This window comes from Cricetulus griseus, chromosome 2 (genome assembly GCF_003668045.3).
Source record: "Cricetulus griseus strain 17A/GY chromosome 2, alternate assembly CriGri-PICRH-1.0, whole genome shotgun sequence".
In the NCBI taxonomy this organism is placed as follows: Eukaryota; Metazoa; Chordata; class Mammalia; order Rodentia; family Cricetidae; genus Cricetulus; species Cricetulus griseus.
In genome coordinates, this window is record NC_048595.1 from 174,275,636 (window position 1) to 174,302,050 (window position 26,415).

The 26,415-nt window shown below is 43.6% G+C and overlaps 1 protein-coding gene across 1 annotated transcript in view; it reads right to left on the reverse strand.

Annotated features, from left to right (window-relative positions):
• Nedd4l (NEDD4 like E3 ubiquitin protein ligase) overlaps positions 1 to 26,415 on the reverse strand; it is a 324,233-nt gene that overhangs the window by 211,869 nt on the left and 85,949 nt on the right. Inside the window, exon 2 of the mRNA XM_027402751.2 lies at positions 1,830 to 1,903. Coding sequence (XP_027258552.1) covers positions 1,830 to 1,903 — 74 coding nt within the window. The remainder of the gene's footprint in view (positions 1 to 1,829; positions 1,904 to 26,415) is intronic.

Sequence of the window (26,415 nt, forward strand, 5' to 3'; positions counted from 1 at the left end):
GCCTGTCCTCCATTGGCAGTCCTCCAATATTTGCTTCAGTTTTTTTTTTTCTTTAAATAATTTCTCCACCTTTCATTCTATAAACTCACTATCTTTAATAGGCAGAATTCAGTGATGTGACATGTGGGTGGTCGGGCAACAGGGGTGTGACATTCACTAGCAGGAGACGGTTTCTCTGGGGTGTGTGGGGAAGACAGCTAGAGACATGGGAAGAGGCCTCAGTATGCAGGGTCTCCTGTCAGGCAGAGGTACGGACATAAGATGGCCATAGGGCCAAAGTTCAGGGGGGCACCAAGAAACTGATGACACAAAACCTCAGAAGCCAACTGCCCTCTCTTGAGATCACTGCACCACAAAATAAAAAGAGCCTTGGATAAGGGATAGAAGGCTGCCTACTCATCCTTCCAAACCTGCCGACCTGTGGATATCAGGGAGCAGCTAGCTGGGCTTTTTGTGCACTTCGTCAAACTACCTCAACAATAAACAAGAAAGCTAGGCTTCTAGGTCTCGACTGGGTCAAAGCTCAAGAGCTCTGTGCTCCACAGTCTGGCTCAAATCTTTTTTCAAGCTGTTTTACCATCATCCTGTTCCTTGCCCATAACATGCTATACCATACCCTACAGAGAGCCTAAAGTGGCTAAAAAGGCCAGGGAATATCATGAGCAGTATTGAAAACACCAGCGCTAAGGGACACAGAAGGCTCAGATTGCCACCTGGCCAGGGCATTAGTACGGAAACAACAATCGCCAGCATCACCCAAGTCACCCCATCCCTGCATGCAGATTACACATATCAAGGAAACTCAGTTGAAGAAACAGTAAATGCTTGTAGAGTCTCCTAGTTATGAATTAAAAGCACAAAACCAAAACCAAGAAAGGCCACCCCTCAGCACCCTTGGAGAACTGGTTCCAGTTTCTCCAATGGATCCCAAATCTCAGATGCTCATGTCACTTGCATAAAATTCTATGCTGTGGTATTTGCAAATAACCATCGTATATTTTCCCATTGTCTTTAAATTGCCTTTATATCTCTCATAATACTTAACCTAAACACTATGTAATTACTGTTGTACTAAAATAATGTCAGGTGGGGATAAAACACTGCACACAGTAAATACCAACATCATTTTTCTTAAATATTTCTGATTTTGGGTTGCCAGAATCCATGGATCCAGAACCAGCAGATATGTTAAAAATGGCAGAGCCATATTCCCAAACTGAGGGGAGGAAGAGAGCCTCACTAGAATCTACTATCCTTGAGCAGTCAGCCTACATGGGGGAGCCAGCTAACTACCATGGTGATACAGTCAGATCATGATTATATAACTATGTGAATACTACCCTTGGCTATCTGTGTCATCATCAGGCACTAAACCAACCTCCCAGGTGGCTCTGCAGAGGCCTTGGGGGTTCATCCAGATGCACATCTAAATTTGAAAAGGATTTACCAGCCAGGCCTTCGGGCCCAGGCCTATTAATTCTAGCATTCAAGAGGCAGAGGCAAGAGAAACACAAGTTCAAAGCCAGTCTAGGCAACTTAGAGAGCCCTTGCTCTCTAAAAAAGTAAAAAATAAAAGTAAAAGTAAAAAGTAAAAAGTAAAAGTAAAAGTAAAAAGTAAAAAGTAAAAAGTAAAAGTAAAAGTAAAAAGTAAGAAGTAAAAAGTAAAAGTAAAAGTAAAAGTAAAGGAGGGCTGGGGATGTATTTAGTTGTTGAGCACTTGCCTAGCATGCACAACACTCTAGGTTCAATCCCCCAACACTACCCACCAAAAGTTTATCAACTTCTCCCCCACCCCCCACTCCCCCCACACACACACAAAGCAAACATACCTGGCTCCGAATATGTCCTTTTTGGCGAGGTCAATTCCAGAAACAACTTTTACTCTGAGAATTCGGGATTCTCCCTGTGAAAAAAAGGAAGGGAAAATAACAAGGTTAAAACTGATCCTTAATAGACAACACTCTCAACTGGAAGCCTCAAGTCAATAATTTCTACTTAGTCCGACATTGAAACATATTTTAGCTCATGCTTGAGCAATTCCTGCTCACAGTCAAGTTCACAAGGCAACACTGCAGCTCTACAATATTAGGACAAGTTTCAGACTGCCTTAGTCTACATAGTGAGAATATATATATATATATATATATATATATTCAATCCAAACGGGAGGCTGGCAAGATAGCTCAGTCAGTAGAAAGTTTGCCATGCAAGCAGGAGGACCTGAGTTCAATCCCCAGAACCCATACAAAGGAACCGGGCATGGTATGAGTTCATCATCATAGTGCTGGGAAGGCGGGGGTAGGTGAATCCCTGGGGCTCACTGAACAGCAAGCCTAGCTAATTTACTGAATTACAGTCAGTGAAGGATGCTTTAAAGAAAATAAAACAAACAAATAACTAAGTAGATGGCATTTTGAGGGATGACATTTGGTGCACAAACACAAAGGAAAATGATGTTAAGATTCTGGAAACTGAAGCATCTGATTAATGTAGCAGAAGTTCAGTTCTAAGCAGGCAGGTCATTAATATCAATTACTTCTAATATTTGAGGAAATATTGCCCAGTTGTACCAAGAACACAATCACAGGAGCCACTGAGGCAATATCTTCTAAGGACCAAAATCACTACAAATAATTCCTCCTTTCAAGTGCATATATTTATAAATGTAGCCAGGGATAGAAAAGAAAGAAGTTTTATGTAGTGAAATACTTCTAAACAGCACCGACAAAGTGTTTTTCAAAATTCAGTATTCAGCAAGCAAAAATATTCCCCTAGTTCCCATAAAAAGAAATAAAAGCCTCATTGGGAAAGGTAACCTCGAACTGCTGAGTCAACTTTTCATCCATCCATCAAGTCATCCACTTCTTTCACCCATTCTAGTATTTCTTAAGTATCTTTTATGCATTGGGCACTGCTGCACTTGGTCTTCAGATAAAAACAGAAATATAGGTCTGCTGGAAAGTAATAGACACCTACACACTGGGAGCAGGTGAGGGGCTAAAGGTTGAGGAAAACCTGAGGACAGAAGAAGCAGAAGAGTCCTGATCCAAGGTCACAGAAGTCTGAGTTTGAGTCACTGTGAACATACACTGAAATGGAGGAGTGTGGCAAACGTACCTAGGCAACAAATCAGATGGCCAATGGGAGAAAGACTGGGTCTGAGTTAGAGACTTGAGAACCAATCAGCAGAGAGCTGGAGATTGGTGTGATAGACAATGATCTGCGGAAAGTGAGCCAAGAAGAATAAAAGGAGGTAATGATTAGGAATGGAGCCCTTGGCATAGCAGGTAAGAAGCAACCACAAATTCATCTGCCAAGTTAAGTTAGGACCCAGGAAAAAGACCTACATGACCTCAAAATAATGAAATAGAAAGACAGGAAAGCCAAAGGTGAGTTAAATCTGGTACCCGGTCTTTGCTAATTAGCCACAGATCCACAATATACATAGGCCAACTACAGCATGGGCTTGAGCTAACTCAGACCTAAGGAGTCTTCCATCCTCCCCACCCCACATCCCCACATACTCTCTTCCTCTCTCTCTTCCTGATATAACATTGCTTCCACATAAATCCAGAGAAGAATGCAAAAATGTAAAGGAAGATATTCTCAACATGTCTGTGCTGGGGCTATCAGCTCAGTGGTGCTTTCTTAGAACTGGGTTCATTCCCCAGCCTCCAAAGCAACAGCAGCATCTGGCAGCCTCAAAGAATTGATCAGGACAGGAAATGTAAGGGTAGACTTATCAGGGATAATGAAGACACCATGCTACTGTAGTGCGACAGTCTCCCACACAGTTACCAGAGGGCTTCTGAGTGCTGCTGAGTGCTTCTTGTATACTTATAGGCCAGGGATCAAGAATTCTCTCTGTGGCACATGGTGTTCTTTGGGTGGAGGGTCTTTTCTGTTTCTCCCCAAGCTGTGCTTTGTTGCTAGCCACATGGTGCCTCCCAGAGCCTACTCGAATCAAGGGATAACACAGCGAAACCACTTTTTACACATGGATCAACATCTGGGAACATACTTCTGCAGAATTATTTGTATACCTGACAAGAGTATGTGGCCCGATGCATAAAAATTAATGAGTCCCAGGAGAGGTTCCAAAGCTGCACAGAGAAACCCTGTCTCGAAAAACCAAAAAAAAAAAAAAAAAAAAAAAAAAAAAAGAAAAAGAAAGAAAGAAAGAAAGAAAGAAAAAAAAAGAATGAGTCCATGTCTGATCAAAAGAGGAACAAGGAGGCTCAACTGGAGCCAACAAGTCTCCTAAATGCAGCCATGCTGAGAGTGGGGGGTGGGCAGGGGGAGTGGAATCTGAAGATACCACAATGGATGGGCACTGGGAAAAGAGGTGGCAGGCTAGTCCCAGGTGCCACTAAAGGGACACCTGGCAGCAAAGGGAGAGGTGTGAAATGAGCCTGAGGTAGAGAAGCAGGAACCTGTTAAACCACTAGGGCTGCTTATATTCATCTCAGACACAGCTGTGGCTGTCTGCACCTGCCGTGGTGCCTGTGGAGATGGAGGGATAATGTCTAGGACTGAGCGCAAAGGACTAATGGTTGCACACCACAGAATAGAAGACAAGCATGCCCGTGAGAAACTGCTCGCCCTCTTCTCAGAATTTTCAGAACGCCTGGGTAGAGTCCTGCCTAGCACAGATTATTTGATAGGGACCTCGACCAAACTGTAACTGGGTGGGAAGAAAGCAGGGTGCTAGCTCCTGGAATTTGCATTCTTTCTGAACTAACGGTCCTATTTGGGCAAAAATCAGGCAACATTTACATGAGTGAATGATGCAAAATAAGCTGAAATAAAGAGAAAGCTAGAATTTTCTAAAGAGAAATCAGTTCTTTCACTTAGTAAATGTGAGCACCTGTTCTGAAATCTCACTGGAAATCCAAGGGAGATACCAAGGTCAACCTGCTCTGCAGGCAGCCTTCCCCCTGCTTCTAAGAGCATCTCCCCAAAGCCCTCATAATACAGGAGAGCACAGCCCAGCAGAAGCTTGCTAAGGGGGTGGGAAGTGGGGGGTATCTCTAAATCCCCTAAAATTTCATTCATCCTCTTTCCTTGGCAGAATCTTATTTATAAACCAGTCCTTACAAAGTAAATCATGCCAGGCTTGGTGGCACACACACTAAATTCAAAGTAGAGGCAGGCGAATCTCTGAGTTTGAGGCCAGCCTGGTCTACAGAGTGAGTTCCAGGACAGCCAAGGCTGTTACACAGAGAAACCCGAAACAAAACAAAACAATAAAAAGGAGGAGGAGAAAGGGGAGGGGAGTAAATAAAAGATGAGGGTGGGGAGAAGGCACAATGAACAGAAGCACTTGGCATGCCAAATGTGAGGACCTGAACTCAGATCCATGGCTCACATATGTATGTAGCCATACACACAATCTCTCACACACATACACACACACAATCTCTCTCTCTCTCTCTCTCTCTCTCTCTCTCTCTCTCTCTCTCTCTCCTCTCTCTCACACACACACACACACACACACACACACACACAGAAATATCTTTAAAGTCACAGATAAATATAAAAACAAACAAAAATATCTTGAGGGTTGGCAGTCAAGGTTCATTTTCATTTGAAAAGAAAAATCCAAAAAAGCCTCTACAACAGGCAGCTAATTCCATACAATGGGCTAAACTACTATCATTTAAAGGGCATAAAAAAGGCTGGAGAGAAGGCTCAGCGAAACTTGACAACTGAGTTTGGATCCGTAGCACCCAGTACTCATGGGGAAGAAAACCCTCTGGGTACAGAACCATGTGCCTACAATCCCAGTGATCAGGAAGTGGCAATAAGATGAATCCTTGAGGGATCCTAGCCATACCAATTCAGTGAGAGACCTAGCTCCAAATTCAGCAAGAAACAAAGGTAAGGTGCAAAGTTACTGAAGAAGAGATCCGACATCAACCTTAGTCCTTCACAAATGTACCTGCACACACAAGTGTACACACACATAAACCTGTAATAAAGACTGCTTCGAGTCTGAATCTAGCATTCCAACCAGAGTCAGTTCACTAACCATTGGGTCCTGGGACCAGGACCATAAAGAGCTTGACCCTAAACTTACTGAAAAGACCCCCAGATTCAGTCCCTTCCCCCTGCCTGCGCACCGATGACCCACCCTTACCACTACACTGCTGATCAGTCATTGCTTGGAGTTTGAACCCAGAGTTCCAGCCAGAACTTCGGATCAATAGGTTGCTCAACCCTTATCAGAGACACTTCCTGCAACAGATAGGAATTAAAACAATTGTTGTCCCACAACTAAAACAATGTGCAGGGAATGAGAGACTTGGGAGCACTCAGGCCTAAATGGGATTTTTTTTTTTTCAGGCCCCTCTCCTCAAGACTCAGGGATCTATGAGAAATAGGAGATGGAATGACTGTTAAGAGCCAGAGGTGATCGGTGACTCCAAGGTGTCTTCCAGATACAATAGGGCTGTGCACCAATGGACTCACAGAGACTATAGGGGCACATACGGGGGTCGCATAAGATCAAGTCAGACAAAAATCTCAGCATGGAGAAGGGGAAGTAGACACAAAGTTCCACCCCTAACCAAGAAGCTATTTGCAATTGAAAATTGCTGAGAAAGAGAAAGTCAGTTTTCTCCAATCGAGTGTCATTGAGTGTATCAACCACATTCCAGGGCAGGCACCACACCCAGGAGTAGTTGCCCAACACAAATAGTACTCATATGAATGTGTGAGGGGTGTGTGTGTGTGTGTGTGTGTGTGTGTGTGTGTGTGTGTGTGTGTGTGTGGTTTCTATTAAGAGAGAGAAAAACTTGAAGTTGGGTGGATAGGGGGGTGGTGGAGAGTTTGGGAGGAGTTGGAGGAAAGGAAAGAATATGACCAAACTATATTGTATGTAATTCTCAAAACAAATTAAACACATTTTTACAACATGCATACTGGCACACACATCTATTGTGATGCTCCTCCATCTAATGATCACTTACTGAATACCCACCATGGGAGACATGTAAACAAGACAGAGTTTCTGCCTCAGAGAACTCCAGAGTCTAAAAGAGGCAGGACAGACTGGAAACACACAGGACAGACAAGCAACAAGATTTCTGATAGCTGGCAGTCGATGCTTTGGAGACATGACAGTCCGTGAAGCGACTGACCAAGGCAAGAGATGGATGACACATGGCCAGTGAGAAAAGGCCACCCTGCAGAAAAGATGATTCAACCGAGACCTGGTAAGGAGTGATGAGGTTGAGCAGAAGTTTCAGGCAGGACCGACAGCAAACCCAGGGACACGGGGACAGGCCAGTTAAGAACATGCCCAGAAGGGCACTGGGGTGTGGTGGGGTCAGAACCGGACAGGAATCCTTGGAAGAGGCTGGACATTATACCAATCATCTTGATGGAAGCAATAAAAAGTGGATGACAAACATGACTTACAGGAAAAGAGAGCAGGAACAGCAGTCAGAGAGCCTGGTGAGGAGATAACGGAAGTGACCGGACTGAGCAAACAAAAGTATTCAGCAAGGCAATCTCGGTACTCTGAGGCCACGGGAAGTCAACCATGGGTCCCAGGCCAACAGGGACAGTACAGTTAAACAGTCTCAACAACACAGTCACAGAACCAAAGTTCAAAATGAAGTCTGACTCTCAGCCTGGTGTGGGGCACATGCCTTAATCCTAGCATTCGAGAATGGAGGTAGGCGGATCTCTGTAAATTCAAGACCAGCCTGGTCTGCATAGTGAATTCTAGGACAGTGAAAATATATACAGATCTTGTCTCAAAAAACAAACAACAACAAATTAAAAACCAAACAAAATAAACTTTCTGTATGGTTAAAAAAAATAAAAATTGCAAGGAGGTGGTAGTGGACACCTTTAATCCCAGCTCTTGATAGGGAGAGGCAGGTGGATCTCTGTGAGTTCGAAACCAGCCTGGTCTACAGAGTGGCCCTAAGGAGCCAGGGCCATTACAGAGAGAAGCTCTATCTCAAAAGCAAGCAAGCAAACAAACAAAAAGAAAGAAAAAACAAAACAAAGAAAAATTAAAAAAAAAAAATAGCAGCCAGGCAAGTTGTTAATAAGCTGTTTCATCTTTCTTCCCAGACTCACAGGTAGACTACATTTCCCAGCTTTCCTTATGGTTAGGGAGACATCATATGATAAAGTTCTGGCCAATGGAATGTGGACAGGAATGATGAGGGCTTCTGCTGGTGGTTCCTAAGCCATTCCTACAGGACACAGTCGGCTTGCAAGCCCACCTCTCTACTAAATGGAGAAGAGCATGTGTGGTGGTCTGGAGGGATAACTTCACAGAGAATAAAGAGGAGCCTCCCAACATGACCTGCTGCCCCTCCTGGATCAGTATCCACTACAAACCACAGGCTGATGCAGCAGGGAGTCTGCCTTTCTACATAGCATCTCATTGTTTTTTCAAGGCAATGACAGGGCTGAAGCGATGGCTTAGCAGCAAGGTGAGACTCAGAGCTGAGGATCCCTGATCCCACAAGATGGCAGTAGAGAACCAACTCCCGAGCTGCCCTCTGACCTCCACACACCAGCCCTGACAGAAGCACGCGTCACTTGCTCATGCACACACAAAACCTAGTAATTTTTTAAAAGAGTCAATGGTGTGTATCTATGCAACAAAGTTTCTAGGAAAGATGCCAATAATACCGATGACCTCCAATTAGTGGAAAATGTCTTCTACTTACTTGAAGTTTTTTTTTTCTTTTGAAACATGAAATATTTTCCTAAACAAACAAACAAAACATTTGCTCAGGAGTGTAGCTTCACAGAGCACTTGCATGGCTAGCACCACAAAGAATGAAAGGGGGGAGACTCCAACTTCTACAAAAGACTCAGAATATGCAAACGATAAAAGGAAATTTAAAAATGTAAGTCACAGCTAAAGGACCCAAATCCAGCTCGCTGCATTCCTAAAATGAATAAGCCCATGAGTTTTTGTTCTGTTTTGCCAAGTCACAAAGATACAGAGCAGCATTATTGGGAAGATGTGAAACCTTATGCAATACGCAGCCAGCAGCTGGGAGGCATGGAGAGAAGAGGTCCTTTCTTGAACACTGTTCACAAGCAGCTAGCTCGCTCTCCAGGGTCCAGTGAAAATCATTTGTAAACAGTAAAGATTTCTTATCTTTGTTTCCTCAAAATGACAAACTTAACTACAGATAAGCAGCCATCATCACTGAGCAAATGGAAGCAGGGAAAAGGTGTGTGACTGACTTACCACACGCAGTGGGCCCCAGGCTGAATGACTGTACTTTCTGAAGCATGTTATTACTTTCATAAAATCTACGCATGATATTTTGGTCCTTGTTTATGACTTTAGTGGAATCAAATATTTAACTAAGGTGGCTTGACTTCGACAATAAAAATATTATTCCAAGACAGACTGCACAATGCAAAAAGAAGCAGGTGGAGAAGAGGCCAGGCCAAACACAACTTTCCATGTCTCTTCCTGTAATTTATGCACTGTTCCGCTGTTATATAACAGAGGTTGAGTCCAGATACTGTGCATGTGTGACTTTCCTCAGCACGGACTTTTCTAATGTTCTCGTCAAGATTTGGAGCATGATACCACGCCCAGGCCACACATGACAACGCAGGAGTCCCCTAAGAAGCTCGTGTGATGGCAAGTGTTTTGAATGCTCCTAAGCCATGAGTAAGTGGTTCTAAATGATGTCCACTCACATCATCTCTAATACACCGCATCTCTCAAAAGCCTCCTCCTGGCGAACAGAACAACAAAACACACATTTCAGTTCTACTCACAATGCCCAGTGCTGGGCCTGCCTTTTCCCCTGTGACTTTTCCCTTAGATGGTGACTCCTTATCTACTCGAGTTATCTACAACAGCAGCTGCCATCCCTAAAGAATGTAATAGCTGGGCTGGGAGATCACATTCTTCCTTCATGGGGATCCAGTGTAACCCCGGGTTTCATATCCACCAGCTGTCCATATGGATAAGGAAGTTCTAAGTCAGGGATCTCACTATCTTGGTCATGATCCCTTGAATTATTTACATATGTCTTCCCTACCCTATAATATATTTGTGATTCTCATCAGTACCAGTGAAACAATAGGGCCACATGTGGACTAAAAGAGACCACCAACACCATTCTCAACCACAGACTATACTCAGGCCGTGCAGCTTTAGCTACTTTGTAGAATGAGAAAGCTAACATACATAAGTCACCCACTTCACCTAGTACCTGACAGATTATCATTCATCTCAGACAAGGTTTTACATTATATATTCCTTTGGTAGGTTTTTTGTTTGTTTGTTTTATCTTTCTTTTTAATTTATTTTTTACATTCCAATCCCAGTTCCCCCTCTCTCCTCTCTTTCATTCCCCCCTCTCCCCCTTCTCATCTGCCCCTCAGAGAGGGTATGGCCTCCCCTAGGAAGTCTACTATGTCTGTCCCATCATCTTATTGAAGCAGGACCAAGACAGACAGACAGACAGACAGACAGACAGACAGACAAAGACAGACACAAACACACACACACACACACACACACACACACACACACACACACACACACGTCTAGGCTGGGCAAGGTATCTCTCTATACAGAATGAGCTCCGCTAAGTCAGTTACTGCCAAATTGGAAGAAATCAACAAATCCCTTAAAAAAAACCAAGAAAAAGCAATCAAACAAGTGGAGGAAATGATTCAAGACTTGAAATCTGAAATAGAGGCAATAAAGCAAACACAAATCAAGGGAATTCTGGAAATGTTTGTTTTTAAGAGCAGTTCCATGTTCACAGCAAAAGGTGAATGGAAGGTACAGAGATTTCCTACAGGCTACCTACTTCTCTATGATACTCGAGTGCAGTCCCCCCCACACCCCACCCCACCCCACCCCACCGACTTACTGCTTCTGTGATGCACTTGTAATCACTGATGAAACTGAAAACACACCAGTGTCCTGCAGAGCACTCTGAATAATATGCAGTCAATGTGTGTGTACAAATAAGTAACAGCCCTGTCCCTCCTACATTTTAAACAAGAACCCTAAACATCCCCTCTCCATATCACATATATTCCTGTCATGGACGAGTCTTCTGGATCCTGTCCTTTCCCCTTTTTGTCCCTAACTCCTACCTTCTAAGCCTTTTCCACTCTTACTTCCTTGGTAGTTCTCAGGAACATTCTGCCAGTTCTCTGTAACCATTTCTCCTCAGTTTTCCACTCTGACTCTCTGAGTCTCACTCAACTACTGTATTCAAGGCACTGTACTGGTTCTCAGCAGGAGGCTCACACCGCTGATCAAGGTGCATTGCTCTGTCATCCTACAATCAACTTGAAGTTAAATTTGGGCACAGTTATCTCTTCCATGGGCATGAATAGAAGTGGAAAGGATCAGTGGTAAGAACAAAGGCACAGAGTGGAAAATGGGAGTGGCCCAAGGACTGGACTACAGATCTATCTCCAACTGAAAGAGTAATGATGACACCAAGTCTCAACTCATGGGACTACCTCCCATGGCTGTCAGCCCATGATTAGTCCAGCACAGGACACACAATCAAGTTCATCCCACAACACTGTAAACCTGTAAAGACTGTAGGACACTGGTATATGAAAAACTACAGGAACTCAGGGCTCCATACAGTGAAAACCTCTTGACTAGAAAGCAGCCATTTCCACACCAAGTAGGTACAGCTAACAAATATGAGAAGGGGAGGAAATGGTTCTTCAGAGCAAAGTTGTCCTCGAATGGAAGTGCCCAGGAGGACTCTGCCTTCACAAACTGTGGGAAACATTTAATACATGCCCACAGAGCCCCAGCTGTCTTCTCTTCATTCACCTCAACAGTAAAGGACTTGGACTGAATAACTCTTTCCCAATAGAATATAGAGGACATAAGAGAATGTGACTTTGAAGAATAGGCCACAAGACACTCATCTCATCCTGACACCTCACAAGGGGACAGAAACAGCTACCATGTTAGGAGAAGTTGGTATTGAGACTGAGGCCTCAGTCAGGGCTATATTTTAAGTATAGAATGTTCCTCAAAGGCCAATGTGTAAACTTTCTCAAGGTTCTGGTCACAGCAACAGAAAGCTAAGACTCAAAAATGAATCCTCAGTTTCAGTCAAAACTTCAATGTTAGAATTATTGCAGGAGTCTGAACAAGCTCTTGTGGATAGGTGGGTGAGAGGGAGGGAGGGAGTAAAAGAGGAGAAAATGGGGGAGGATTAGAATTTAAGAGTGTGTCAGAAGCACTGTCCGGTAGGATTCAGCAACCTGAAACCAGACTAACTGCATGTTCACAGACCAGCATGCCTGCAAGCTAATAGCTCTAAAACCAATGACAGTGATATCTTACTGCATGTATACTGTCAAAAACCATTGTACACATTTAAGTTAGCAGTTGTGACAAAGCCCAGGAATGTGGGCTAGCAAAATGGTTCCATGGGCATGCTGCCTAGCCTGAAAACCTGAGTTCAATTCCTGGGGACCATATGGTAGAAGGAGAGAACCAACTCCACCAAGTTGTCCTCTGACCTCCACACATGCACCATGACACATGCAGGCACCAACATAAACATAATAATAATAATAAAGACCGGGAACTTCTTGATGAGTCTAGCACAATACTCTAATGAGGGTACTAAGTTGCCTATAGTATTCACAGAAAGAGAAGTAGGGAGCAAGAAAACAGGTAAAAATCCCTACTGGGGCTTCTGGCCCTTATAAGAGGAACTGTTGACACTTTGGAAATTTTTCAGAGGAAAGGGATGGCAGAAAGCTGAAACTCAACAGTTGACTGAAAACTGTTAAGGGAAGAGTGTGACTACCTCCAAGCTATGCAAAGGAAGGAGAAGCCAAGCACACAGCATGCTATAGGAGGAACCAAATACAAGACCAGAGAAGGTGGTCTTCCAGGAATGGACTCTATCCTGTGAGGGTCTGCTGTACCAGCCATACCACAGCACCTGCCTCAGAAAGAAAGCTTCTGTGGCTGTGGCCGACAAGTTCCTGCAGTACTGCTCTCAATTCTGACTAATCTAACGGTTCATCCAGGTGCTAGTATCACTGAGCCCGTTGTAAATTGAACAAAGAACTAAATACTCTTTGACCCCTGCCTTCAAAGTGCTCATGTGACATTTCTTCCTGCAAGGACAACACCAGATGCCTTTGTCGGGCTCTGAATAAAGCAGAGCCTGGCGTTCAAAGTGGCTAACCTGAGTTCTTGGCACTTTTCCCTTTTCTACATCATTTCCACCCATAAGCTCCGAGAGCTGAACATCTGAGGTTAAAGCAAGTGGAAGGCTGACATGTAAGTGGGGGCTAGGCTCAGTACTAGGACAAGAAATATGCCCCATCCGCCAGCATCCAAGTGTGTGTCTTAGCCAGAGTACAAGATCTCAGGCTAGCAGATTGCTCAGAGTATAAGTATAAAATAATTGTCATGCAAGTATGACAACCTGAGTTTGAATCTCAAAACTCAAGTAAAAACCAAGTATGGCAGTGAATGTCTGTCATTCCAGTGTTACTATGGTGAAGTGTAAGGCAGAGAAAAAACAGTCTCTAGATGCTTGAAGGCCATCTTGCCTGGAGGTGTTCACAGAAGTGCACAACAGGAGACACCGCCTGAGGTTTTTCTATTATCACATATGGTGCCATGGCACAAGTGTGCCTGAACTCATGCACACAAAAATAAGGATGGGTGGGTGGATGGATGGATGGATGGATGGATGGATGGATGGATGGACAGATGGATGAATGGATGGATGGGAGATAGTTCTAGCTAACCCCAGTGAAACAGACCTAGAAGCTGAGGCAGGAAGACTGCAAATTTAAGACCAGTTTGGGCCCCTTAGCGAGACCTTACTTCAAAATTAAAAAGCAAAAAAGAGGGCTACAGATATAGCTGAGAGGTACAGGGCCTGTCAATCATGGTACCTGATCTGAATATGCTGAGCATGACTGGACTACCCAAGTGTGTGGTCAGAATACATGAAACCCCCAAAGAGCAAGCAAGTTCTTTCGGGTAGGGGAGGAGTTCTGCAGTGATGCCAGCAAGAAACATTAAATTGTCACATGTCAGAAACCCACAGTGAATCAGATTATGAAAGAGTAGAGGAGGCCCATGAAATTAAGAAGCTGGTAAGCACAGCAACTCAAATGGTTGCTTTCTTCAGTTAATTAAAAATTCTTTCTAACTGGATAGCTGGTCAAACTCCACGTAAAAGGTTTTCAAAGGATCCGCTTGTCAATGGTTCTTTTGTCCCTCTAGTCAGAAGGCAGGAAACATTTTTAGGTTCCTCTGAGATCACTGAGAATCATCTAAAAATGGTGATAAGAAGCGGCAGTGCTGTGGTACAGGACAAAACTCTTATCTCAGCACCTAGATATTCTGCATTTTTTCATGGCCGATGTAAGTGATCTCTTGCAAAAATTGAGGTCTGGGTTATGGTTGGAATGTGTAGTCTAACTAAAAAGGAATGGGAAGGGGCCAGGTTCCCGAGGATCCCCCAGGAAGATGCCCACAGACCTCAGAGATAAAACTCAACAAGAAGCACGACTATAGTTACTATGGCACACATGAGAGGACTGCCCAAGAACCTTGGCCTAGTGTCAAGTGTGGGCCTTACACTGAGGAAAAAGCCTCTGCAGAGATGTGAAGACACAGGAACAATGATAGCATCCCCCCTCTGCAGGTAAATTGCAATTCATCACAGGCTGCCTGGTAAGCTGCCTCGGGACGAGGCTTTAGCTTCATGACTGGCTGGCCCATCTACGTAGCTCCTTGCCACTGCTTCCAAAGTACTTCACTTCTCATGGGATGGGACCCTCTGTAGGCGTCTACTTTTCACACTCCGGACAGTCACCTGCATCCATGATCGGGTGCAACATTTTGACCATGCAACATGACTGACAAGGTTTCTCCTCCATCCTACAGATGGCACCCAGGTCACCTCTGCTGGCATCACAAATGTTCTCTGCTATTCTAGCCACACAAATAATTCTTGAACTTGTTCCTATTAATACCTCATGTGCTGCTGGGTTCATACTCTGAATGTCATTTCTTCCTAGTTCCTGGGTACATGTGATTCCCCTGTTAAATACCCAGCCACACATGAACTACAGCTGGAAGCCATTCTGTGTTGATCCACTGTGACCAGAAAGAAGGCAGGTGGGGAAACAGTTTCAGAGTCTGAGGCCCTGGGACCTGGGACAAAACCTGTTACCTGGGCCTTCCGGCCAGCTTTATGAGATCATACCACAGTCACAGAAAGACAGTTTCCAGTCATCTCTGGTGAATGACAGAGACAAGTGCACTGACTCTGAAGACAAAACTGATGAGAGCCACTGCTTCTGCGGAACTGCCAGTTTGCTGCTTGAGCTCTGTCTGCTTGCCCTGTGGCTGTCAGCACAGCTACAACTATGTGCATAGTTTGCAAGGGGCTCTAGACTAGTTAAGACCCTCTTCCATGACCCCCACAGCACCCTGTCACTCTCCCAGTCTTTTCCTTTCATTAAACTAGCTCTCTTCCTGACACCCTCAGGAGCAGGGCCTAGAGGGCAGCTCACAGGGAAAATGGAACACAAGCAACTACTCATGGCCAGGGAGCCCCGAGGTGCCCTTCACCTGTCTTGACACAAGACAGCCCTCCCAGATTTTGGCAAAGAACATAACAACAAAGAGTTTGGGGAAGTTGACTAAGTGGTAATGATGCAAAGGAAAGCAGAAGGGTGAACAACAAATAGTAAGCATTAAAAAAGAGGAGGAGTGGGCATCAGGGATGGCTCAGTAGATACAGGTACTGTGGAGCCTGAGAGTCTGAGCTGCATCCCAGGCATCTATGTGGTGGAAGAACACTGAATCCTACAGGTTGTCCTCCAATCTCCAAATGGGCACCAGAGCATATGCATCATATGCATGCATCCTCTTCCTCCCTCCCTCCCTCCCTTCCTCCCTCCCTCCCTCCCTCCCTCCCTCCCTCCCCCCTTCCCTCTCTGGCAAAGTGCCAGCCTAGCATATATAAAGCACTGAGTTTGATCCCAGGAACTGACATAAAGGAAGGAGGAAGGGATACTGGAAACTACGTCCTTTTCTGAAGGGTTAGCAGCTTCAGGATGCACTGTAAACAAAGCAGGCAGGGACTTCCACCAGCAAGTTCATTCCTCCTCTGGCCAGACGATCCCATGAAGTAACAACCTCGGCAGAGTTAACAGGAGTTCCACTGTGTCCACTTGCCAGCTCCCATCCAAATTACACCCATTAGAAATGCCCCCAGGTCTCACGGTCATCCATAGGCTTCTGTGACTGGATCCATCCAGCACAGTGCTCTGAGACAGGAAAGCATAGATGGGGACATGCACACGGCAGGCTAATCCGACCTGCAGTGGATCCACAAACTGGGTAAGATACCTGATGACTACACCAGAATCCCGAAGGATGTCATCAGACTCGGGAATGAATCAAAGCAGCCCTTGACTGATCGCTTCAGGACAAAAAGCAGAATAGAAGAAAAAAAAAAAAAAGGAACTTGGAGAATCTTGGGGGCTTTACTTTATCTCAAGGTCTACATGACTGAGAGACTGGACAGGGTAACCCATTTGAACTATTCAAAGTCCAGACCAAGGACTTTCATTCCAACAGCTTGGGCCAGCATGACGTTCAAAACCAAAGTGCCATGGTTTAAGAGGAACACTGTTGACTTGCTATTTTTTTTTAATAGGATGAAGTGTATACAATATAACTAAATCAACCTAAGAAAGGATGACAGTGTTCTGTACATGCAGGTGTAACTGACACTCCAAAATAGACTGGCACATAAAAAAAAAAAAAAAACCAGAACATTGTGTGAGGAATGACAGCCTTTATATAAAAAGAAGAGGAAGCAGTCCATGCACACAAATATTTGCAAGTTCATAATGAAAACTTGGGAAGGGCACAAGAATCTGGTAACACTGGCTGAGTTTGGGGACAGGGGTAGCAGGAAAGAGAAAACTTCTCCCCACATAGCTTTCTTGATTCTTCAAATTTAAAACCATCAAGTTATATTACCAACTTAAGACATGTGTCAAAGTACTAATAAAAGATATATTAAGAATGGTATAAGAGGGGCCAGAGAGATGGCTCTGTGGTTGAGAGCACTTGTTGCTTTACAGAGCACTCAAGTTCAGTTTCCAGTATCCACACCATAGTTCACAACCATCCATAACTCCAGTTCCAGGATATCCAACACCTTCTTCGGAAACTGGGATCAGACATGCATGTGGTACACATACATACATACATACAAACATACATACATACATACATACATGCAGGCAGAATTCTCATACACTTAAAACAACCTAAAAAAAAAAGGTTACTAGGGGAAAATAGTGTTTGAATGCTTAATCTTGCTTTAGAAAAGAAAAGAAAAGCAAACAAACAAACAAACAAACCACAAAACATACTCTTTCTGCAGGACAGGCCAGGACAGCAGTAAAAGCAGCGTTGTTTCTTTTAGGAGAGGAGAAAAAGCTCCATTCAGGAAAATCTGTAGAAGCAGAATGCTTCACAGTGGGGAGGGAGCTTCTGGTCCTTTCCCTGAGTCACACTGGGGATAGGTCACATCCGGCTACTGGTGATAGCCCTAGTTTTCCTTAGCCAGAGAGTACTGCTGACATCCTACCAGAGACATAACAGGGGCAGGAAATGAACCAGATGGTCTCAGTGTCCCTCTTCATTCCTGAATGTTGACATTTTCAGACTCAAACATGAGAAGCCAGACCCTCATCTCAGCAGGAAGTGCAGTATCACAGAGTATCTAATGCACAGGGCTGGGGCATCTCTAAGAGAAACACAGGAAGAACACTTCCCACTTCCTTCAAGGTGCAACACATCATTCAAAACATAAGCTTCCTCACAGTCTCTCTTCAGTTAGCGTGAACATAGACATGAACTACAAGCCCATTGCCTACAACATTTGGAGTTCTGTTTATTGCTATTCTTATTCCAAAAAATGATTGACAGTGAGGAGCCCACTTCGCCAAGATGTAAAATTCTTCTTAGGAAGAACACTAACACTCAGGGTTCATCACTTCGGGATATAAATGTGATAGGAAAGACCGCCTAGGAAAGCAAAAGACATTCAATAGTCCAGCCAGCTCCAACCCTGCAATGAACTATGAAACCACATGGGAAAGCAGAATCACCATGTGGCAAACACAAGAAGATAATCCTGGCCTCTGGAAGCACTGCAGAGCGAACTGAGCTGACTTATCAGACACACGAAGAAGCCACAGGCCCAGAGCTGTGGACCAAGAGAGCCGCAAGTTCCAGTCAAAGGCCAGTGGAAACAAGGATGGTGTGGATCACTAAAGCAACTGTTCAAGGCTACAGACTCCCAAAGCCAACTCAGACTTTGACATATCCTTAATTGCTCTCTCCAGGCCTGTAGTTAGAAGCCTGGAGGTGGGTGCCTGACACTAGGAGTAGTTGCTTTTATTTGGTAACAGCACATTCAAAGTCACTAGCTTTGCCCTGGGGAGGAGGCGAGCCTTTGAGACACAATGATTTCACAGACACATACTTCTATAATCTCATCTCCTTCAAATGTGAATAACCACCATTAGACTAGAATGAATATGTGCACAGCCTCTGCAGGTGGCCATACCACTTTATCACAGAAACAAACTCATAGACACAAGATAACATATGAACTAGGTAACTTGGGCTCTGAAAGACCTCTGCCTCCTCAGTCATCTGAAACTTCCCTTGTGTTTTAAAACATGCTTTTAAAAAAGGAAAAGCAGAAGTGGATTAGCTTAGCCAGTTTCCTTATAAAAGACCTGAGATTAAAGGGTCTATCTATGTTCTGATTTGCAGTGTTTGGGCTGTGTGTAAGTACACACACACACACACACACACACACCAGGTGCCTGCAGAGGCCAGAGGCATAGTATCCCCCTAGAGCTGGAATTACAGGCAGTTATGAGTCTCCTGACTTGGTTCCTCTGTGAGAGCTATGCCTCCTCTTTAACCTTGAGCATGTCTCCAGCTCCCTTTTAATTTCTAGTGAAAACTAAGTCAAGCTGTTTATCTAGCTTTTATTCAAATGGAGAGACAAGATCTCTATGACAGTGTGTGTGCAGGCACAGCCTCCAAGGAGGTGTGCTCATGAGTCGCAGCATATCTGAAAGGTCAAGAAAAACAATAATACCCCCAAAACAGATGGGACAAAATACTCAAAAGTCATGGCTAACATCAATGAAATAGAAACAAACAAAAAACGATTAAAAAAAAAATGAAACAAGCAGTTGGTTCTTTGAAAAATGCCAACAGGACTGACAACTCTTAGCCAAATTAAAAAACACACACAAACACACACACACACACACACACACACAATCCAAATTAATAAAATTAGAGATGAAAAGGAAAACATTACAACAGAAACTGAGGAAATTCAGAGAATCATAAAGACATACTTTAAAAATATCTATTCCAGCAAACTAGAAAACCCACAAGAAACAGACAAATTTCTTGACATACATGACCTATCAAAGTTAAATCAAAGTAAAATAATTTAAACAGCCCTTAGCCTCTAGTGAAATAGAAGCAGTAATGTAAAAATTTTCCAATCAAACAAACAAAGAAGCCAAGTGCCAGATGGATTCAGCACAGAATTCTTTCAAAGAACTAACTACAAAACAAATTATTCTGCAAAACAGAAACTGATGGAACGTTTCTTATTCTTTTCACAAAGCCACTATCACCTTGATACCAAAACCACACAAAGACCAAACAACAACAGAAAAGATTATATACTAATATTCCCTAGGAACATAAATGTAAAAATTCTCAATAAAATACTTTCACATCAAATCCAATAACACATCAAAAAGGTTATCCACCATGATAAGGGAGGCCTCATCCCAGAGATATAGGGATGATTCAACATGTCAATCAATAAACATTATCCACCACATAACAGACTGAAAGACAAAAAACACACCATCCTCTTATTAGATGAAGAAAAGGCCATTTACAAAATCCAACACCCCTTCATGATAAAAGTCCTGGAGGAACAAGGGATACTAGGGACACACCTAAACATAATTATGTGGATTTATAGCAAGCCTATAGCCAACATCAACATGAATGGAGAGAAACTCAAAGCATTTCCGCTAAAATCAGAAACAAGACAAGGGTGTTCACTCTCTCCATACCTATTTAATATAATACTTGAAGTCTGAGCTAGAACAGTAAGACAACTGAAGGAGATCAAGGGGATACAAAATTGGAATGAAAGAAGTCAAAGTATCTTTATGAGATGATAAGATTTTATGCATAAAAGACCCTGAAGACTCCACCAGGAAAAGTCTACAGCCTTCCTTTATGCAAGTAACAAATGGACTGAGAAAAAATATCAGGGAAACAGTACCTTTCACAAAATAGCCTCAAAAAAAAAAAAATGGGTGGATGGGGGAGAACTCTACAATCAAGGGAAAGACTGTATAATAAAAATGTTAAGGCATTGATGTATAAGACCCCCGGAAGCTCAGGCCCCCAGGATCTCAGCCCAGGACTGAGGTCACCCCAATCACCAGGTGGAGTCGAAAGCTTGATGCAAACTGCAAGAGGCTTTATTGTAGTTGTTTGACGAGCTAATCCCACGTTAGCTCAGGTCTTTCATCCACCCGCCATAGCAGATAGAAAGACAGCTTGAAGCATCTGCATAGAGATCTTATAGGGCAGCATAAGGGGAGTGTCTAGGGGTACGCACAGGCTCAGGATTGGTGTGCCTCCAGGCTTGGAGGGTTTGCCCTGTGTTGACTGGTCAACTGCTTGTTATGGCCCATAGGCCCTCCCAGGGTGGTTGCTATGCTCTGCGCATCATTGCTGTGCACTTGTCCATAAAGCACACCTAGAAGCATAGAACTACCAGCTAACTTCTGATTGGTTCCTTGCCACAAGGCAGGCACCTAACCTCCTAGGTTAACACATTCTTGGTAAGAATGTGTTACTGTCATGGCTGTCGAAATGGGGAGCTGGTCCCTTCAGATGAAGCTATTAGAAGACAGAAAGATCACCCATGCTCAGGGATGGTCAGGACTAATATTATAAAAATGACCATTTTTATAAAAGCAATCAGATTCAATGTAATCCCCACCAAAATTCCAACACAATTCTTCACAGAAATTCAAAGTCTTCAACTTCATACAGAAACACACACACACACACACACACACACACACACACACACACACACACACAATCCCAAATAATTAAAGAACTTGGAGGTATCAGAGGTATCATCATCCCTGACCTCAAATTGTACTACAGACAGAGCTATAATAATAAGAATCAGCATGGTATTGACATACAAATAAGACACATTGATCAATGGAACTGAATTGAAGATCAAGGCAGTCTTGACTGAATGCTGAGCTCCTGATAGAGACTCGGCTTCAAAAGTTAAGGCACAGTGCTATAGAGGAGGTAAGTCTCTGGCCTCCACCATGATCACACAGGCAAGCACACCTGCGTGGACACACACACACACACACACACACACACACACACACACACACACACACACACACACACACACACACACACACACACACGAGAACAGGCACCCTGCACATGAGTACATACCCATATTCAAACATGACATGGAATTCCCTTACTAGTTTGCCTGAACCATCCTGTGAATTGACCAGTTATGGTGACTTCTGTATATTCATATTGACTCGGGGCCCTTACCCTTCTGCTTAACAAACACTATTAAATATCTTCTTTGAAAAAGAATGTACATTTCAGAAGGACTACCACCCATTGGTGACTTCCTGAAGCAAGCCACGCTGCATGGCAAAGGGACAGGTAAGGATGCTGAACACTGACAGGGAGATGGACAAACACTAAAGAGGAAGGGAACAGAAGGCAAGGCAAAGCAAGGAAGGACGCTTGAGAAGGCTGAGTAGCAGCAATGTACAGCACTGTCCAAGGTTAATACTCTTGGCCCAGCTGCAAACCTTGGACCAGTGAGACCTATGGACAGGCAAAGGTTAAGAATCATTTGAGGCAAGCACTGAAGAATGCATGTTTGAAACAGGAAGGATTCCCAAAAGTCAAGGTCATTAGTTTCAGACTGTGACAGCCAAGTTATGAAATCCCTTAGAGGCCTATTAAAAAATAAGTTAGATTCCAATCTCTCTGCTTCATTGAGATGTGGCCTGAACTCCCAGTGAAGTCAGAGTTCAAAGTCCTTTTCTAACTGGGGCATCAAGATTTATTTTCACTCACCTGGGGCAGGAAGGGGAGTGTGACAAAAATCACAGCAGGCAGAAGCACTTAGGTGGTCAAGGTCCAACAAGGATGGAAAGTTCTCCTAGGCTTCAGACTAATTGCAGCCACCCAAGCTAGCCAACCAGCATGCTCACCCAAAGACAGCTACCTCAGCCCCGCAAGAGCACCACAAAGCTACCTCAGTCCTCTCAGAGAGCTGTCCTCAGTTCCTTCTCGCCCCTTAGCAAAGAAACACACAGTGCCAGAAATACTCTAGCTGCCTGAGATCTAAAACACTCCTGTCAGCCCAAGTCATTAGGTGAATAAAGACATTGATTCTAGAACTAAAAGGTGTTATCCCTGGGGACACAGAAAGATAGGTTATTCAGCCAATTCCACTAATACATTCAACAGGTAAATAATGAGGCATAATGAAACCACACACACACACACACACACACACACACACACACACACACACACACACACACACACACACACCACAGATTTAAAGATAAAAGATTTCTAAAAGCATCTTGAGGTAAAATAAAATTACTATAACTATGGGTGGGCTTATAGAGTTGTTACAGAAGGGGAACCATTCTCTCCCATTGAGAAGAATCTTACCCTGCATCAGTTGTCTCCTGAAGGTAAGATGTCTCTCTTAGGAAGAAATTATACACAATGAAGGTGTAGGAAGCAAGACAGTCAAGGGCATCAGTGTGTTTTGAAGCATCTACATGAGTGTTGCCTGCAGCATGGTAGCATTCCTCTAGTGGATGGCAAGGTCAAAGAACCACAATTTTAATTCTGCTCCCAGAAGCAGTGCACATTGGGTGCCCTTCTCTGAACCAAGTCTGCCTTACTACCTGTACATGTCACATCCCAGGTGCCTAAAGGGCCTTCTAACTGGACACCAGAGTTCAGTCTTCCTGTCAAGACACCCTCTTCAAAATGCAATGAGAGCAGAGGCAGAACCATCAGGAAGACAGCACCAATTGTCCACATTCCTCCTCCTTTGGTAAATGTTGGCAGTACATTCTGTCTTAAAGGAACCCTCATAATAGTTCATCTTCTCCTTGTGCAAAGTTTCTCCTCTGTCACCCTCAGCTTATATAAACATACAGCTGGCTGTGAGCTTCTCAGAAGAAAAAAGGGTCAACACTGTTTCCATCAGGACAAACACATCAAGTTCGTCTTAAGTGTGAGGCCATCCTTCTGCCAAGAGACAGTTCAGTCTCACCAACTCCTAGAATCAATCAAGTAACAGAATCTTAGAATACCAGACCTTTGGGTTCATCTTCTTCTAAGAGGAGTCAAGTGTAGTTTGATTAAAAAAAGTTTAAAATTAAGTCATGGGCTAAACTAGTCCCCTCACATCAGTAATATGGCTCAGCAGGTAAAATCATTTGCCATCAAGCTTGACAACTTGAGTTCAATTGTTGGAGCCCACATGGTAGAAGGAGAGAACCAACTTCTACAAATTGTCCTCTGACCTACAAGCAACATGACACATGCATATATACCACACATCTAAATAAAACTGTAAGGCAATATTTTCTAAAGTATTTGTCAGAATTCATCCTTCGACATGTTAACCCCAGTATTCACACTGTGACTGCACTTGGAGTCAGGCTGAGGTCATGTAGATGTCACTAATCCAATGTGACTGGTGCCATTCTCAGAGGCAAATTGAACAGAGACACCAAGGTCACACACACACAGATGAAGTAAGGGTGTGTGTGTGGGGGGGGGGGCAAAGACCTTAGATAGATGGCCTAGCAGGCGATCTGGTAGCAGAACTTTGAGAAGATCATTTGAGTCACAAGACATCTAGCATGTGGTCTTTGCTTGTTGCAGAAAGAGAACAGCATTGCAACAATCACTAAATAAGCAAGACAAGAAGAACATATGACAGAGCAATCTTCAGAGTCATAACATTGTTCAGACAGGTGATTGCTGGGGGAGGGCAGAGGCGAGCTCCTAGTCCCAACACTCTTGGCCAGGAACAATTTGACCAGCAAATTCCTCTCAGAGCTCAACTCCTGCTCAGGAGCACAGCCAGCAGTGGGGGCCTCTCAGAGGAGGGATAAAATTTGGTATCAAGGAAAAGGAGATCACAGGCATTCTGACCCCCAAGAGAGCACAAAACTGGACAACTGAGCAGAGGGAAGGAGTCAGCCCCACAACATACAAGGAGCTTCGTGTTTTCACTTAAAGGTGTAAATTCTCAGCTTCCTGCTCTGGCTGCCTGCAGCCATGTGGTCTCATGTTATACAGGCCTCAATCCTCTGGTCCTATAAGCCAAAATAAACTGTTTCTCTCATAAATCAGTTTTAGTCATGGTATTGTATCATAGCAACAGAAAAGAAAGCAATATAGACCGGGCGGTGGTGGTGCATGCCTTTGATCCCAGGCAGAGGCAGGCAGAACTCTTGTGAGTTCCAGACCAGCCTGGTCTACAAGAGCTAGTTCCAGGACAGCCTCCACACCACAGAGAAACCCTGTCTCAAAAACAAAAACAAACAAAAAAAACAATACAGATGCATGTAGGAAATGTGTTTTTTCACTGTTTCTCAATTCTAAATCCACCCTTTCCCTTGTCTGTGACCCTGGAGCTTTAACTCCAAGAAACAAATTTTCCCAACTCCCCTTTTCAAGCTGGCTTTTCAATGGAGTCCATGTTCTCTCAGAACTTTGTGATACTTCCAAGAGATTAATAAAATTCCCTTAAGAATAAATTGGCCTATTAAAGAAGGCTGGGCATGGGGCACTGCTGCTCATCGTTATCATGGTCAGTAAGTAGCTCATCACTGCCATGATAGCACTGATGGAAGAATGGTGTCTGGTTTGGGTTTGGCCAAAGAAATAAAAACAAAAGGGATCTGAGAAACTCTTACAGCAACTAGATATTGGCTGAACTGTCTAGCACGTCTAATAATTGTATCAAATGAACAACTATGATGCAATAATAATGTCCAGACCACAGGGAAAATGCCTATTTATATATAATGATGACTTTTTGGATGTCGAAACAACGTAGAGCTTTGTTGGTGATCTAGTAAGAACAGACCTGCAAAACCCTAGGGCTGTCTTCTGTGCCTCTCTTCTTCCTTGGACAGCAGTAGTCATTTTCTGACCTGTCTGTCAACTGCCTAGGGTTGGTAGAGATGTTCAGCTCACACCCTGTAGCCCACATGAGATCAAGGACAGCTATAAATGAAGTCCAATCCAAAGTCATAGAATTTGGACTTGCTTAAAACATTATGAAGCTCTTTTGCAATGGTTCTTGGACCACGATTGCAAGTGCTTGAGCATGAACTTTGTAGATCACAACATCATGTAGCAATGTCAGAAGGTTCAATACCATAAACAAACAAAAGGAATGGATACGATTTTATAGAATCAATATTTTGTTAAAAAATAAATGAAGGGTTGAACACCCATGCGAATCTTTATAGGGCTATTAGCAGACAGTATTCGGCATACTGCCACCTACCTTCATTTATTATCTATCACACTCACCATCTCTCTGATACCAAACACAAGGCAGACATGGGCCACCCAAGTTCCCAAGGATATGTATCTCCTACTGAATGCTCTCTATGGTTAGCATATTTTGCTAACCTAAAGCAAGACTTCTTGGTTATTTACACTGGGTTTGTAAGACAAAATGACAGAGTCTGCTGCCATTACTGCAGATAAAGGAAACTAAAAAGTAAACTAACAGGGCCTTTTTGCAAATATACTTAGTTGCAGGACAGAAATCTCTAGTAAAGGCAGAGGTACTGTAGCTGACATATTGCAAGTCCTCTAACAACGCTGAGTCCAATGCCATGGCATGGGGTCAGGCATATTCAGTTATAGGGGACTGGAGAGATGGCTCCACGTTAAAAGTTGTTTTTCCAGAGGATCCAGATTCAAGTCCTAGCATCCACAAAGCTGTTTACAACTGTCTGTTAACTCTAGCCCCAAGAGTTCAACACCCTCTACTGGTCTCCCCCAGAACTGCACTCACATGGTGCACACACATACTTAGGATCATACACATAAAATACAAAATTTAAAGTTAATTTTTTAAAAGAAGTATACAGTTATTTATCAGCTGTCTGATCCTCTAGGCCCACCATGAAGTCCTAGTGTCCTCTAAATTAACAGAGAATAATATA